The following is a 15,440-nucleotide window of genomic DNA, read 5'->3' as shown; positions in this document are numbered from 1 at the left end:
GGGGAGAAGGATTTCTTTACACTTGAACTATTGGGTATAGCTTTGTACTGAACTGGAAAGTGAGTCATGGTCTCACTGATGCAGTTTTAGAATGCATGCTTACCTAACCATTCAGATCAGACAAGGCTCAATTCCATTGATGGTGGTTCATCAGGTAGTCAATGCAGACGTGTATTACACATGGCAGCAGTTTGATAACAATAAGCCACAAAAACAATGAATATGTGTTTCTCACACAATGAATACTTCTCAGGAGAGAAACCATTTTTTACAGAAACATCCTAATTGCTTTTCAGCTGAATAGAATGATATCCAAGGAAGTGTCTCAGAAAGCTTTTGGCATGATGAACTGTTATTTGCCTCTGTTATATTAGTTGACAAATTCCCCAGGACTTTGCAGTGCTTCAAAAACCTGCAAAACCTGTCTGATAGCAGGTAACGGCACCTTACAAGAAATTAGGATATATCCCCACAGATTAATGCCTCTACTAAAATTATATCTATCTAGCCTGAGAGAGGGAGGGAGGGAGGGAGGTGCATCAGGACAACAGAACACAGTACGACTCAGCAGTTTGCAGGATCATATCATTCTTTTTTATTTTTGCCATTGGGTTTATGGTATTTGTAAACACCAGACTGCCTAATTTAGACAAAAATTACTTTAGCAGGGCAAGATGAGATTCATTATATTATGTAATTAATGAAGAAAGAACTTTCCCCCTTTATTCCACAATGTGGTGCAGGGGTTCAGAGGGTTGGACTAGAATCTGGGAGACCCAGATTCAAATCCCTACTCATGCCATGGAAACGCTCTAGGTGATGCTGAGCCAGTCATACTCTCAGCCTAATTTACCTCGCAGGGTTGTTAAAAAATGGTGAGGAATGATGTAAGCAACTTTGGGTTTCCATTGAGGGAGAAAAGCAGGGCATAAATGAATTCAGTACATAAATGCTAGTGGCACCAATCAATATAATGGACAATAGCTCCAGAACAGACATAAAAAGTACTTCCCATATTCATAACTGGAACTCACCGTCACAGATTGCTTTCAAATCTTTCCATCATTGTCATGTGTATACTAAGAGCCATGTCTGCTAAATCTGAGGATACTTAATTGGAAACTGGCAAAGACAGATCTTTCAACAAATTTAAAAGTGCCCACAGGTTTACAGAAGTCTAAAATCTGTTTTAAAAAATGCATTGTGGGTTTAAAAAACCCAACATGCAGGTTTAAGAAATGGATGCTCTCAGTGGCTGTCGCTGAGCAATGACTAGAGTTTTGCCAAATTTAGCCATCACTAATGTCATTAAACTGGGTGGGGGAGGGTCTATTTTGGGATTTGAGAAAGGGCTTATTTCAGCCAGGCCCTGCAGCAACATCCAGGTAACTTGGGTGACTCACACAGAAGTGGTTAATTCCTCATTATGGGCAGAAGACCAACATTACAGCACGCCTCCCGAAACTCTCGAGAGAATGGAAATGAGATCCTTGTCTCGAAAGCCAAGCTGTGCCTCCGGGCGCGCGCCCTCGGGGGACGCGCGGTAGAGGATGGAATCTTCCGAAAGCAGGGCCTCGATGACGAGCAGCCAATTGGGCGCCCAAGAGGACGAGGCTCGCCTACGGGGACGCGCGTTGCCTTTTTAGCGCGGCAATAAAATCCTTCTTCGATGAGCGGTTTTAAGCGAGCAGCGTGGTCGAGGGATTGTAGGAGGCAGCGGGCATGGCTCCTCCGCAGCTGACGGGCGAGGCGAGGGTCCTGGAGAAGGAGGCTGCGGGTGGCGGGAGCTGCTCCCGCCGCGTCTTCACTTGGGAGGAGGTGGCGCTGCGCACGGGGCGGATCGCGCCTTACGAGGAGCACTGGCTGGTGATCGACAGGAAGGTCTACGATGTCAGCCACTTCTACAAGCGGCACCCGGGAGGAGCCCGCGTGATCCGGCATTATGCCGGCCAGGACGCCACGGTGAGCGGGGTGCGAGGGCCGGCTGGCTGCTCTTCGCTCGGACGTCCTGCCCGGCGGAAGGGGAAGGGGAAGGGGAAGGGGGCGCCGGGACCCCCGGGGCTTGTGGGCGGGGGGTCCAGCCATGCCCGCACTCTGGGCCCCGGGCGAAGGGAAGGGGGCCAGAGGGCTCCTGGGACTCTTTGGAGCGCCGCTTGTGCTCTTCAAGCTGGCGCTGCCTCGAACCGTTAGACGGGCGCTTTGGGGACCAAAAAGGGAGCCTGGGATCTGCCAGTCGCTGATGCAAGGATGCTGGAGCCTTAGCATGAGGAGACTGCATGGTCGGCTTGTCATGCAATGTTCCCTACCACTGAAACCCCACTGTAATTGCCCACTTCGTCCACGTCCTCTCTGGTTTTTGTAGCTCACACATTCTTTTTTCACACATCACTGTTTCTTATGTAAGGTTTCTTGCTGCCATAAATCCACAGGCATTCACACTGCCAGTGGAGCATCCACACAGCTGTTTCTCATACATTTTTTTTCTTGCATCAGCTCCCTTTTTCCTCTGTGTCATCAAAAAAAACCTAATTGCTAGTTCTTTAGAATGATATGTTGCCAAGACCTAGCCCCTTCTCTGAATTCCCAGCTTTCAATTTTCTTTTATTAAAAAGTAATTATCAGCACCTTTTTGTTGAGAAAGCATAACATGGTTATCTTCCCTTTATGTTTGCACAAAATAATTTCTCCCGCCCCCCTTTAAAATAATAGCTGGGAATTCAGAGGATAACAGAAGAAAGAACCTGCCCTAGGCTATAATTAACATTTAAACCTTTTAATAATAAATACAAATAGAAATGTCTTATCTCTTCTTTTAATTGTCATAACACAACCAAAACGGCCTCCAGATTTAAACCGTTTTCAAAGTGGCATTTTCATCAGTGGTTGTTTTTTCAACTTAGTATTTGCTGATGGTCTAGTCCTTTGCTATGATCTATTCTTCTTCATAGAATTTAAACTACTGTATTTGCCGGCGTATACTGTATATATTGGCCTTTGGCTCAAAGGTATGGGGAAGCTGATGACACCCAGCTCTTCCTCCTGATGGATGGCTGTCCTGACTTTCCCACAGAAACATTAGCCAGCTGTCTGGAAGCAGTGATGGGGTGCTTAAGCAGAGTCGTCTGAAGCTCAGCCCTTCAAAGACAGAGGTCCTGTGGCTGGGCAGGAAAGGTCCAAGCAAAGAAGCGTGCCTACCCAACCTGGATGGAGGGAAGCTATCAGTGGCCCACTCTGCCAGGAACCTGGGAGTGATTCTTGATCCTCTCAATGGAGGCTCAGATCAAGATGGTAGCATGGCTAGCATTTTACCATCTTTGCCAAGGTAACTACTAGTGCCCTACTTAGCCCTGGAACACCTAGCCACAGTGATCCACATGATGGTCACCTCTAGACTGGACTTCTGCAACTTACTCTATGTGGGCTTTGATCCAGACACTACAACTAGTCCAGAATGCAGCTGCCATGGTCCTCTCAGCAACACCTCAGAGGTCCCATATCCAGCCCATCTTCCAGCAGCTATGCTGGCTTCCAGTCGAATTCCGTATCAGGCTTAAGGTTTGGGTTATAACCTTTGAGGCCACACATGGTCTGGGTCCAGTATACCTGAGGAATCACCTCTCTGCCTATACACCTCAAAGAGCCATGCACTCCATCACCTCCAACCTCCTGGTGGTCCCCACGGAAACCCGCTTAACCTCAACCAGGGCCAGAGCTTACTCTATCCTAGCCCCCACCTGGTGGAATGAGCTCCCAGAGGAGATCAGGGCCCTGATGGAACTCGGGGCTTGCAAAAGGGAGCTCCTCCCCCAGGCATTTGGTTGAGGTCGATCGGAACCACCACTTCCGTCTCTGTCAGATGGCTATCCAGCCTCTGTTTAAAAATTTCCAAACCCACCACTTCCTGAGGAAGCCTGTTCCAGTGAGAAACTTCTCTGTCAGGAACTTCTTCCGGATGTTTAGACGGAATTTCTTTTGCATTAATTTCATCCCATTGGTTTTGCTCCATCCCTCTGGGACAAGAGAGAACAACTCTGCTCCATCCTCAATATGGCAGCCTTTTAAATACTTGAAGAAGTCGCCTCCTCTCCAAGCTAAACAGTCCAAGCACCTCCAACCTTTCCAAATATGTCTTGGTCTCCAAACCCTACCTCTGGACACACTCCAGTTTGTTGACATCCCTCTTCAACTATGGTGCCCAAAACTGAACACAGTACTCCAAGTGAGGCCGAACCAGAGCAGAGTAAAGCGGTACCATCACCTCCCCTGATCTGGACATGATACTCCGAGTGATACAGCCCAAAATCTCATTTACCTTTTTAGCCACCGAGTCACACTGCTGACTCATGTTCAATGTATGGTCTACTAAGACTCCTAGATCCTTTTTGCACATACCACTGCCAAGACAAGTCTCCCCCATTCTATATTGATGTATATGGTTTTTCCTTCCTAGAACTTTACATTTGTCCCTATTGAATTCCATTTTATTATGTCTAACCCAGTTCTCGACCCTATCAAAATGAGAGCCAGCTTGGTGTAGTGGTTAGGAATCATAGAATCCTAGAGTTGGAAGGGGCCATGCAGGCCATCTGGTCCAACCCCCTGCTCTACACAGGATCAGCCCTAAGCATCCTAGAGCATCCAAGAAAAGTGTGTATCCAACCTTTGCTTGAAGACTGCAAGTGAGGGGGAGCTCACCACCTCCTTAGGCAGCCTATTCCACTGCTGAACTACTCTTGACTGTGAAACATTTTTTTCCTGTGGACTTCTAATCTGGTGAGCCAGGTTTGATTCCACGTTCCCCCACATGCAGCCAACTGGGTGACCTTGGGCTAACCACAGCACTGATAAAGTGTTCTGACCGAGCAGTAATATCAGGGCTCTTTCAACTTCACCTACCTCATAGGGTGTCTGTTGTGGGGAGAGGAAAGGGAAGGCAACTGTAAGCTGCTTTGAGACTCCTTTGGGTAAAGCGGCATATAAGAACCAACTCTTCTTCATCATCCTGTATCTTGATTCTGCCTCCTGTTGTGTTTGCTACCCCTCCCAGTTTAATATCGTCTACAAATGTAATAAGTACCTCCCTTTAATTCCTCATCCAAATAATTTATAAACTAGAGCAAAGCCTAAGGACCACCGCCCGCCTCTCTTCCTGCCGAGGTCCTGGCTTCCCTGTGGGCCTCCAAGCAGGCCCACGGCGTCTACGACATGCCACCCCCACTGGCCCTCCTACCCGCTGAGGCCACGGCTTCCCTGCAGGCCTCCAAGCAGGGCCGGCACATCTCCAATGTGGCGGGCCTGCTCGGAGGCACGCAGGGAACCCACTGCCAGCCACCTCCCTCCCAGCTGAGGGGCTGGCTCCCTGACGAGGCCCCGACTTGTGGTGGTGAGTGGCCAACTGGAAGGCGCTTTGTGCCTTCCGATTGGCCCCTCACCCGACTGGCCAGAGCTGCTGTCTATCCGGGTGAGGGGCCAATCCGAAGGCGCTTTGCACCTTCCAATTGGCCCCTCACCCGGACTGGCCCCGCCCAGCCTCCACCCACTTACGCCTTAAAGGATGTTGAAGGTAGATAGATGTGTTGAACAATAGAGGCCCCAGGACAGATCTCTGGGGAACTCCACTTTTCTGCCAGAGGATTCTGAACCATTAACAAGTACCCTTTGGCTACCATCTGTCAACTAGTTATCGATCCATCAGACATATAATTTAGTAGCTGGCATATAATTTAATAATCTATATTTTCCTTTTAGTAATTCAGTTTGTAAAATAAAATAAACATTGTATAAAACCTTTCAGGATGTACACACTTTTCCATCTCCAAACAAAAGGGACACACTAAACACCACATTTGTGGTGTCCAGATGGACTGTTCATATTTGGCTGGTTCTAGTAAAAATCAGACCGAATTAATATACCTCAAAGACATCTGGTTTTCTTAAATGCAATGAACAGTCAATTATTATATCTTGGTAAATCTGTAAGCTTATGCCAATGTCTGTTTATGATATGTTTAAGCAAGCTAGCTAAGGGAGTATCCTGAAAAGCATATATTATGCCTTTCTGGATTTGCACAGGCTGGATATGGGCCCTCCATGGTCATAGAATCATAGAGTTGGAAGGGGCCCTACAGGCCATCTAGTCCAACCCCCTGCTCAGCCCAGGATCAGCCCAAAGCATCCTAAAACATCCAAGAAAACTGTGTACCCAACCTTTGCTTGAAGACTGCCAGTGAGGGGGAGCTCACCACCTCCTTACGCAGCCCATTCCTAAATGTTCCTGTGAGGACCCTAGCAGCCGCATTTTGTACCAGCCGCAATTTCCAGATCAAGGACAAGGGCAGCCCCACATAGAGCGAGTAACAGAAATTTATTCTGGAGATGACTGTCACATGGATCACTGTGGCCAGGTGTTCAGGGAACAGGTAGGGTGCTAGTAACTGAGCCTGGCAAAGATGGAAAAATGCCTGGCAAGCTACTCTTGACCTGTGCCTCCATGGATAGTGAGGCATTAATGGTCACTCCCAAATTTCTGGCCTGCATCACGGTCATAATTTGCATCCCTGCCAGGGTGGGTAAGCACGCTTTCTGTCCCGCCCCCCTACCTCCCACCCACAGGACCTCTGTCTTGGAGGGGTTGAGTTTCAGATGACTCTGCTCGGTCACTGCTTCCAAACATCTGGCAAATGGTTCCAGGGGGGAGTGTGGGCGGCCGTCCATGCGGAGATATAGTGGGATGTCATAAGCATATTGATGACAGCCCAGCCCAAAACTCAACAGCCCAGCTGAGCCAGAGGGTGCTTAATGCCTATATATGTCCCCCAGAGTGCACTTCATTCTAGTAATGCCAACCAGCTGAAGATTCCCAGTCCTAAATAAGTCCAATTGGCCTCAACTATTCCCTGCCTGGTGGAATGAGCTCCCCAGGGAGATCAGGACCCTGTTGGAACTAGCTAAGTTCTGCAGAGACTGCAAGATGGAGCTCTTCCACTGGGCTTATGGTTGAGGCCAACTGGGAATCACTAACCATCAGCCAAGCCTCTCACCTCCCTCTTTCCCCCCCCCCGCTGTATAACGACAACGCCAGAATGAAATAAATACCTATTGGTGCTGACAACTATTTTTGTAGATTTGGAAGGATTTAATAATTTTAAATTAATTGATGGTTTTATATTTTAATAATTTGTAAATGTTACATTGTGATGTTCACCATCCTGAGATGGCAAGTCCGAGAGGGGCAGTAGACAAATGGAATGAATGAACGAATGAACGAATAAATGAAAATTACCTATTTAGTATCTAGCAAGGTTTTTTGAGGAAGGATTTCTAGAGCCCTAGTGCCATAACAGAGGTCCCATCTGATGGCCCAGGGCCTGGTCTGGGCATTTTGGGATCATTTGCCTAGTGTTCAGTACCCAAATAGAATGACCACTAGACTGGAAAACCTTTTATGATTTTATTCAACTGCAGATGAACAAAATGACACAGGGGGGTTGGTCCCAAAAGAGCCTGTGTGTCGAAAAAAGGATCACATGAGACTTTATAACATTCCATTGAAGGTGGGAAAGATGATGCTTTTTGGGTCCACCCCTTTGCACATCCACAGGACCACCCTATTGCCATTATGCTAAGTCACCGGGAAAAGGTTTAAAAAGTTCTCTTGTTAATATAAACAATTGTATCCGGCCTTGAGAATAGAACATATCAGCCTTGGTAACATTTCAAAATACAGTCAAGAACAAGTTTCTGGGCCTTCTGTAATGAAACAGTCTGGTACACCACTTCTCTTTACACAACAATAATTAAGAAAATATTATTTCACCCCTTACTCCATCACATCACTGGAGTTCACATTGTTTGTAGATTGGTTGCACAAATGATGGTCCATTAATCCTGTAACTAAGATGAGTATAAAAAACTTGTATGTCTTTTTATAAGCAAGTTGAAAGTCTATCTGTCTGACGTAAAATTTCATCCTTGTCTTCTGCATATATTTGGATATTATTGTGTTTAATTTTGTGACTTTTCCCCCTTCCTAGGATGCATTCACAGCATTCCACCTTGATAAAAATCAAGTGAATAAGTACTTGAAGCCATTGCTGATTGGGGAGCTGGCACCAGATCAACCTGACTCTGAGCCGAGCAAAAATGTGAGTTTTTCGCAAGATTTCAAGGGGAAAATGTAGTTTGATATCAGAGAAGTGGGAAAGACCAGACTTACATTTATTGATTCTGTACAAAACTGTACAATGATTTATGTTCTGTTGACAACAGAGTGTTCTAGGATTTCTAAAAGTGTCAACTCATCTATCCTTAGACCCATTCCACACGGAGGCGCAAAACTCATGCTGCCTCCTGCTTGCAAATGTGTGGTTATAAGCCGCATATTTGCAAGCTTCCTGATGGGAAACCCCTCCTGCGGTTTTCTGCCACCTTATCACAACTTTTTGCCTCCCAAAGTCCGTTTACGCACTGGAGGTTTCTTGCTGGGCTACAGGCTGGAGGTTTAGTTGTGGCAGGTTGCCCCACCTCTTTCTGCACCCACATGGGGGAGCATTTGGCTCGGTGCACCTCATCCGCCCCCAATTTGTGTTCCTGCATGGAAGCTGGGGCAATGAAGTTCCCAGTGCATAAACGGTCAAAGAGGTAGCAAGGGAAAACAAGTCAAATGTCTCTCCCATCACTCCTCAGCTTGTCAATCACAAACTGCACCATTAAAAATATATATATATATATATTATTGAGCAGGAAATGGAGAGGGGAGGGTGGGTATGAGACCGGGTATGGGCAAAATGCTGCAGGGACTATCGCGTGTTTCTTCCTCCATACAGGTTTGCCGCTGGTTGCTCCCTGATGTGAAGCGTGATATTAGGCGGCATATCCAGTTTTGGCGATTACCCTCATCTCGAGGCCAGTCTGGCCAAAACTTGAACCAGTCCTTGGACAGCCTTGGGTTGCTGATGATGTTATGTGGAAGCAGCACTAAAACCCGCCAGCAACCAGACGCTCTCCAGGGGCAGATTCCTCATGCGGAATTGGTCTTAGTGTTACCAGATCTGGCTTGCGAAATTCTTAGAGGTTTGGGCATGGTGCCCAGGGAGGGCAGAGTTCAGCGGCAGAGGTCAGCACCGATGTAATATGTTTTTTGATGTAACATATTGATGTCACATCCAGTTCTTCCCCAACCTAAGTCACATCTTCCTACCAAAATTGAAGTTTTAAATTTGCTATCTCATGTAACTAACCTCTACCTTTTCTTCCTACTATAATCTACACTGCGAGTATGTTCCATATGCTAATTTTCTGGTGCTAATTATTTAAGGTAGTAGAAATTGCTATCTAGTTATGTTTCACTAAATTAAGAATAACAGTCAAAATCCATTTCAGATTTTTCTGAAGGAGGAAAATCCACTCAGATTTCAGTCAACAGCAGCCTATCTCACTCTGACCTTTAGCCATTAATCATTTTTTCACAGTTTGTATGAAATACCATAGAACAATGGTTCTCAACCTGGCAGTTGGGACCCCTTTGGGGATCAGATGACCCTTTTCACTTGGGTCATGGCAGGGCAAGCAGCTTGGCTGGGAGGGGAGCATCATCCACACAACAGCCTTGCGGGGTAGATCAAGATAGAGAGTTCGTCTGTCTGGAGCAGCAGAAAAAAGCGAGATCGGCATGGTGGGACAAGAGGAAGAACTGAACTGAGAAACCCCGGGGAAAAAAACAGTTGATATACAATCATGAACAATGGATCTTCACGCCATTGGTCAGTTTCACTTTAATTTCTGTGAAAGAACATATACATAATTTTATGGTTGGAGGTCACCACAATGTGAGTAACTGTATTAAAGGGTTGCAGCGTTAGGAAGGTTGAGAACCACTGCCATAGAAGAAGTGGAAGCCCTAAACAACCTTCTGTAGCCACTTGAGGACTTCCATTGCTCCTAGATTTTGTGGTTTACCATAGAACCAACCCTTGGATATTGTCATTTCTTCTGATCTCGCAGCAGTAGTAAGTTAAGTAAGTAAGCAATATTTTGCTATATCACTTGAAACTGACTTAATCCTGTCTCCCAGTAAAAATGTCACAAGATGCCCCTCTGCATGATCCACATAACTTTCTAAGGGCTTTAAGGCTATATACAGCTTGGGCCCTACTTATCTGCAGGACTGCTCATCTGCTTATGCCCCCTATAAGGCACTCCACTCTGCAGGTATGAATTTGCTGGCTGACATTCACCTGGCCTCGACCAGAGCCAGGGCTTTTTCAGGAAGCTCTTGCAGGGCCCGCAGCTTACTGTCCAACCAAGAGCAAAGGAAATCCTTCACAGGCTAACAACAAAAACAACAAACGTCATATGTCCCTAGTCACAAAGATCCTAGAGACAGAAGACGTTTGTCATCTTTATTGTTAGCCTGTGAAGGATTCCCTTTGCTCTAGGTTGGATTGTAACTTATTCTAAGTACCTGCTTGTGGCTCAGCCAGCCAGTGAAGCCTTTGTTCTTCTCTATAATTACAACCAACTCTATCTGTACACAGCCCGTGGCGCCGCGGGCGCCACGGACTGAATAAAAGAGTAAGGGGTAGTGGGGAGGAGTTAGGACGGGACCGGTCCGGGATAAAAACTCGGAGGGGCCAATCAGGAGCCGCGAAGCGGCTCCTGATTGGCCCCTCGAAGTTTCCATCCCGCCCGAAGCAGGCAATGGGGAGCCGCGCGAAGCGCGGCTCCCCATTGCCTGCTTCACCTGCACACCATTGCCTGCTTCACCTGCACAGCCACAGGTCAGCGGGCGGCCGCGCCGCCTTCTCCCGGCTGCCGGAGCGGCCTCGCGAAGCCGCTCCACCGGCCGAGAGAAGGCTTCGGAGAGCCTTGGGGGGCGGGTGAGAGCCTTGGGGGAAGCCTTCGGAGAGCCTTGGGGGGCCGCTCAAACCCCCGCCTTCGCCTTCGCCGCTGCCTCCGCCATCAAGCCGCCGCCGCTCAAGCCTCTCTGTAAGTAAGGAATCTTTTACTCTGCCCCAGCCTCCTAGCGCCCATTGTATTTAGAATATACAATGGGCTTTTTTACTAGTATTAAAATAAAAGCCATATTCTGAAGCTGATGTGAAACAGGCTGGGCTCCTGGGTCCTGTTGGGAGTTATATACATACTAGCTTCAAAGCCCATTCCTCAGAACAGGCCTTGAAAGGGCCCCCTCGCCTGGCCCCTGGCCAGGCAGCTTAAAGTGGCCTTGGGCTGCAGCTCGCAGCCAGATCAAGTGGGGCGGCTGGGGGCTGGGCAGCTCGTTAGCAGGGCCGGAACAGAGCTCTTTAGCAGTCCTTAACGAGCAGTCAGCAGGCCCAGCCTAGCAGGCCAAGAGGCCCTCGTTAGCAAGCCCTCCACCACGACCCTTTGCCCAGGGGCCTCTTCCCTTACCTGCTGCTGGCCCCAGGCACTGAGGCGTCTGAGAGTAAAGAGGCTAGAGTCCAGGGACGGAGCCGCTTTGCGACTCCTGATTCGCCTCTCCGAATTTTTATCACAGACGGAGCCCACCCCTTTCTCTTCCCAACTTTCCCTTAGTGCTTTATTTATACTGCTCCGCAGGAGCGGTTACAGATCAGTGAAGCTCTTATTAATCCCATCCTTGCTTCTTATCCTGGTCAAAGTAGAAGGACCCTTCTTTCAATCATATTAGCTGATAAAAATCAAAAGCTGACAGGGAAGTTTGCAGGTATGGATGGCTGGTCTGTCGAATCAGAACACAATTGGGATTGTGCCTAATTTAATAAATCTTAAACATTTGGTGATATATTTTATGTAAATGTATCAAATTACTAATATTGTTTGTACTAATCTTACTGTTGTAACCCAGATTTTATTGTATGACTGAGTTTTAAGTAATCTGTTTTTTTCTTAAATTGGTCAGTGACCATAATAAACTCTGACTGACTGAATTGGAGAGAGACAATCAAAACACTGCCAACTCAGATGCGGAGTTCCACACTGAGCAGTCCTCTCTCCAATTTTATCTAACATCTTTATACACCGTCTTGCCCAGCTAATGGGGAGGTTTGGACTGGGGAGCTATTAACATGCAGATGACACCCAGCTCTTCCTCCTGATGGATGGCTACCCTGATTCACCCCCAGAAGCTTTAGCCAGATGTCTGGAAGCTGTGATGGGATGGCTCAAGCAGAGCTGTCTGAAGCTCAACCCTTTATACCTTTTGGCACTCCAGGCAATATTATAGCCAGTTTTCTGTGAACCAGATCAGCCACATTTAAACAATAAACATGTACTTTAAAAGGAACATGTACTTAAAAAGGAATTATCATTATCTATCATTATCTCAGCCTTCCATCCTCCCGAGGTCGGTAAAATGAGTACCCAGCTTGCTGGGGGATAAACGGTAATGACTGGGGAAGGCACTGGCAAACCACCCCGTATTGAGTCTGCCATGAAAACGCTAGAGGGCATCACCCCAAGGGTCAGACATGACCCAGTGCTTGCACAGAGGATACCTTTACCTTTTAATGCCATAAAATGTTTTACATAAAATTTTCATACTACAGATTTTAAGTGAGTAGAACCGCATTCTAAAAAGCAATTCATTCATCCCAAAATAGAAAATATTTCATTAGAGTTCTCTTTCATTGGTCTGAGAGCCAGTTTGATGTAGAGGGGCAATCTGGAGAATTGAGTTTGATTCCCTACTCCTCTACATACAGCCAGGTGGGTGACCTTGGGCCAGGCACCGTCCTCTCAGAGCTCTCTCAGCCTCACCTATCTCACAGGGTATCTGTTGTGAAGAGAGGAAGGTAGGCAACTGTAAGTTGCTTTGATACTTCTTCAGAAGTGGTGGTAAAAGAAACAGCTCTTCTCTCTTCTTCTCTTCAAAGCTTCCTTGTGTATAAGACTGAATTGGAGGGTGTGGGTGTGGGGAGGGGCTGAAACAAAGGTCAAGGATGGGAACAGGCATTCAGAAAAGTCCATTAGGTTTGCACATGTTAGAGGTAGCTGTTGGATGTGTGTCTGTGTACTTGCACATAAGGAGTAATATTCTGGGTGCATGCATAATGCTATTGGAGCTGGCATGAAATATAAAGTCTGGAAGAGGCAATTAAAGTTGAGACGACATATATGAAGATTGATGGCACTTGAAGCTTTTTTGTGGTTCACAGTTCCCCTTGTGGTTCAAGCTTGTTGCTGAATATGGAATTTTGACAGAGGTGGTTGCCTCTTCCTCCTTTCCTCCCTTCCCCAGAGCTTGTGAACAACAGCAGTTTCTTTAAGGCAGGGCTCATTGGATTCCCCTTGATGCCACTTGGCTACCTGTCTTTGGCTGCTGAACCTGTGGCAACAGAATGCAGTATAGCATGTTTCAGTCATATGAGTCTCTGGTTGTTGCACCCTGATTGTCAGGCAATAGCTCTCTGTACTGTACCAAAATTTTCATGCATATGAAGGAAAGGGTGATTAGTTAGGTGTTGAGGAGGGGTGTGGGTCACGATCAGTGGTAAAATATTTTCAGTACCCAGTTTTCCATTTTATGGGAGGTCTGGCCTGGCCTGACAAAGTGACATTTATGTCAGATCCAGCCCTCATGACAAATGATTTTATGATTTGGGACCAGCATATGTGAACATGCCTGCTCCATTATGAAACTACCCAACCAGTACTTTGGAAGCACAGTTCAATTGCCCTTGCCTTCTGAAATTAGGCAGATGGCAACCTGGCAGAGGGTCTTCTCAGTTGTCCCCTTCTGTTGCCATCTTCCACCAGTGAGTTGAAAATTTTTCTTGTTACAGTTGGCATTTCCTGAGTGATCCCACCTTGCTAAATAATTCTTACACTGTTTTTTTATGTATTGTTGGTATTTTAACTCTGTTTTAATTATGTGTGTTTTGGGGGACTTGATTTTAATGGTTTTAAAATATGAGTTTATTATCTGCCTTGGTGGCCCTTGTGCAGGTAGAAAAGTGGGATATAAATTTTGTAAATAATGTGCAGCTTTTGAATTCTCCAGACTAAGCATAAATTGCCATTTTAAATTGGCTAAAGAGGCATTTCCAAGTTTGTGTGGAAATACAGTTCTATGAGAAGCATTAGACCTCTAAACTATTAGAGAACACCATTATCCCAGAATTTTAAGGGGAGAAACCATAACAATAAAACTCATCATTGCATGAAAATCCCATCCCCTTCAGAAATGTATCTAGTTTTAGAGATTTTCACATCAAGTGTAGCTACAACACTCATTACTGCAAATACAGAGATAACTACTAAATGCAGAGCAATAAGGGATAAGCAATCTGATCTTCACTTATCAGTTCTTGATGAGAAGGAGCTAGGTAATTAGTTGCATAAACTCTGGAATTCATTGTTAGCCCTGTACTATGGCTAGATAATCCCAAAATGTTTTTGGCTTCTTCTTAATGATGCATGTCAATGACAATGTGTAGATACAGAAAACCAGGAGTTTCATCAAATGTTGTGGTGATCAGATCCCCAGAGTTGCCAGTAAAGGCAATGCCATGGTGCAGTACTTCATACTGCATAAATTGTGGCAAGTGTTAAGGCTGAGCAAAACTGTAACCCAATGATGATAATCTGAAATTATCCTCTTAAAAATCCCAACCTGAATGACTGTCTCAGAAGTCCTTTTAACTGCCTGTTGTTTTTTTCCTGTCAAATGAAACATGTGAAACAAGAGTAAGAAAGTCAAACTTGCAATTCCTGCTCTCCGACAGAGACCCTGCCAGAGTCTTAAATAAGATTTGTTGTTGTTGTTGGGTGCAAAGTGATGCCCAACCCATCGCAACTCAATGGACAATGATCCTCCAGGCCTTCCTGTCCTCTACCATTCCCCGGAGTCCATTTAAGTTTGCACCAACTGCTTCAGTGACTCCACCCAGCCACCTCATTTTCTGTCATCCCCTTCTTCTTTTGCTCTCAATCGCTCCCACCATTAGGCTCTTCTCTTCTTCTGAAATAAGATGTGCCTATAAAATGTTGTCCATCTTGTATTTTATGGCTTATTTTATCATTCTGTTTCATTCTGTTATGTAATCCCATGGTTCATCTTATTGTCTAGCTGCGTCTTTTAAGCGTTTTAGCTGTATTTGTATATGTTTTATGCCAATAAAAAGTAACTGACTCAAAAGTGAGAATGTCTTTGTGTTTTTTCACAGCAATTAATCATAGACGACTTCCGGAAGCTGCGATCCACTGTCGAGAAGATGGGACTCCTAAAGCCCAGCAGTCTCTTCTTCTTCCTGGTTTTCCTTCATATTGTGCTACTGGATGTTGGTACCTGGTTGACCTTCTGGTACTTTGGATCATCTTTAGTACCATTCTTCATAGGTGTTACACTATTTACTACTGCTCAGGTATAGTACTGAAAGCATGGTACACTCCTGAAATTTAGCCTTATTTTCAATATACTTTCAAAAATTCAAAGAATTTCA

The 15,440-nt window shown here is 45.9% G+C and overlaps 1 protein-coding gene across 1 annotated transcript in view; it reads left to right on the top strand.

The window, feature by feature from the left end:
- The first annotated feature begins 1,474 nt into the window (after nucleotides 1-1,474).
- The window catches only part of LOC143829783 (acyl-CoA (8-3)-desaturase-like), a 58,575-nt gene continuing 44,609 nt past the window's right edge, over nucleotides 1,475-15,440 (top strand). Inside the window, exons 1-3 of the mRNA XM_077321184.1 lie at nucleotides 1,475-1,962; nucleotides 8,034-8,144; nucleotides 15,165-15,362. Coding sequence (XP_077177299.1) covers nucleotides 1,723-1,962; nucleotides 8,034-8,144; nucleotides 15,165-15,362 — 549 coding nt within the window. The 5' untranslated portion in view covers nucleotides 1,475-1,722. The remainder of the gene's footprint in view (nucleotides 1,963-8,033; nucleotides 8,145-15,164; nucleotides 15,363-15,440) is intronic.

Source organism: Paroedura picta, chromosome 2 (assembly GCF_049243985.1).
Source record: "Paroedura picta isolate Pp20150507F chromosome 2, Ppicta_v3.0, whole genome shotgun sequence".
Lineage (NCBI taxonomy): Eukaryota > Metazoa > Chordata > Lepidosauria > Squamata > Gekkonidae > Paroedura > Paroedura picta.
The sequence above is the reverse complement of the archived record's forward strand: the minus strand, read 5'-3'. Positions and strand labels throughout refer to the sequence as shown.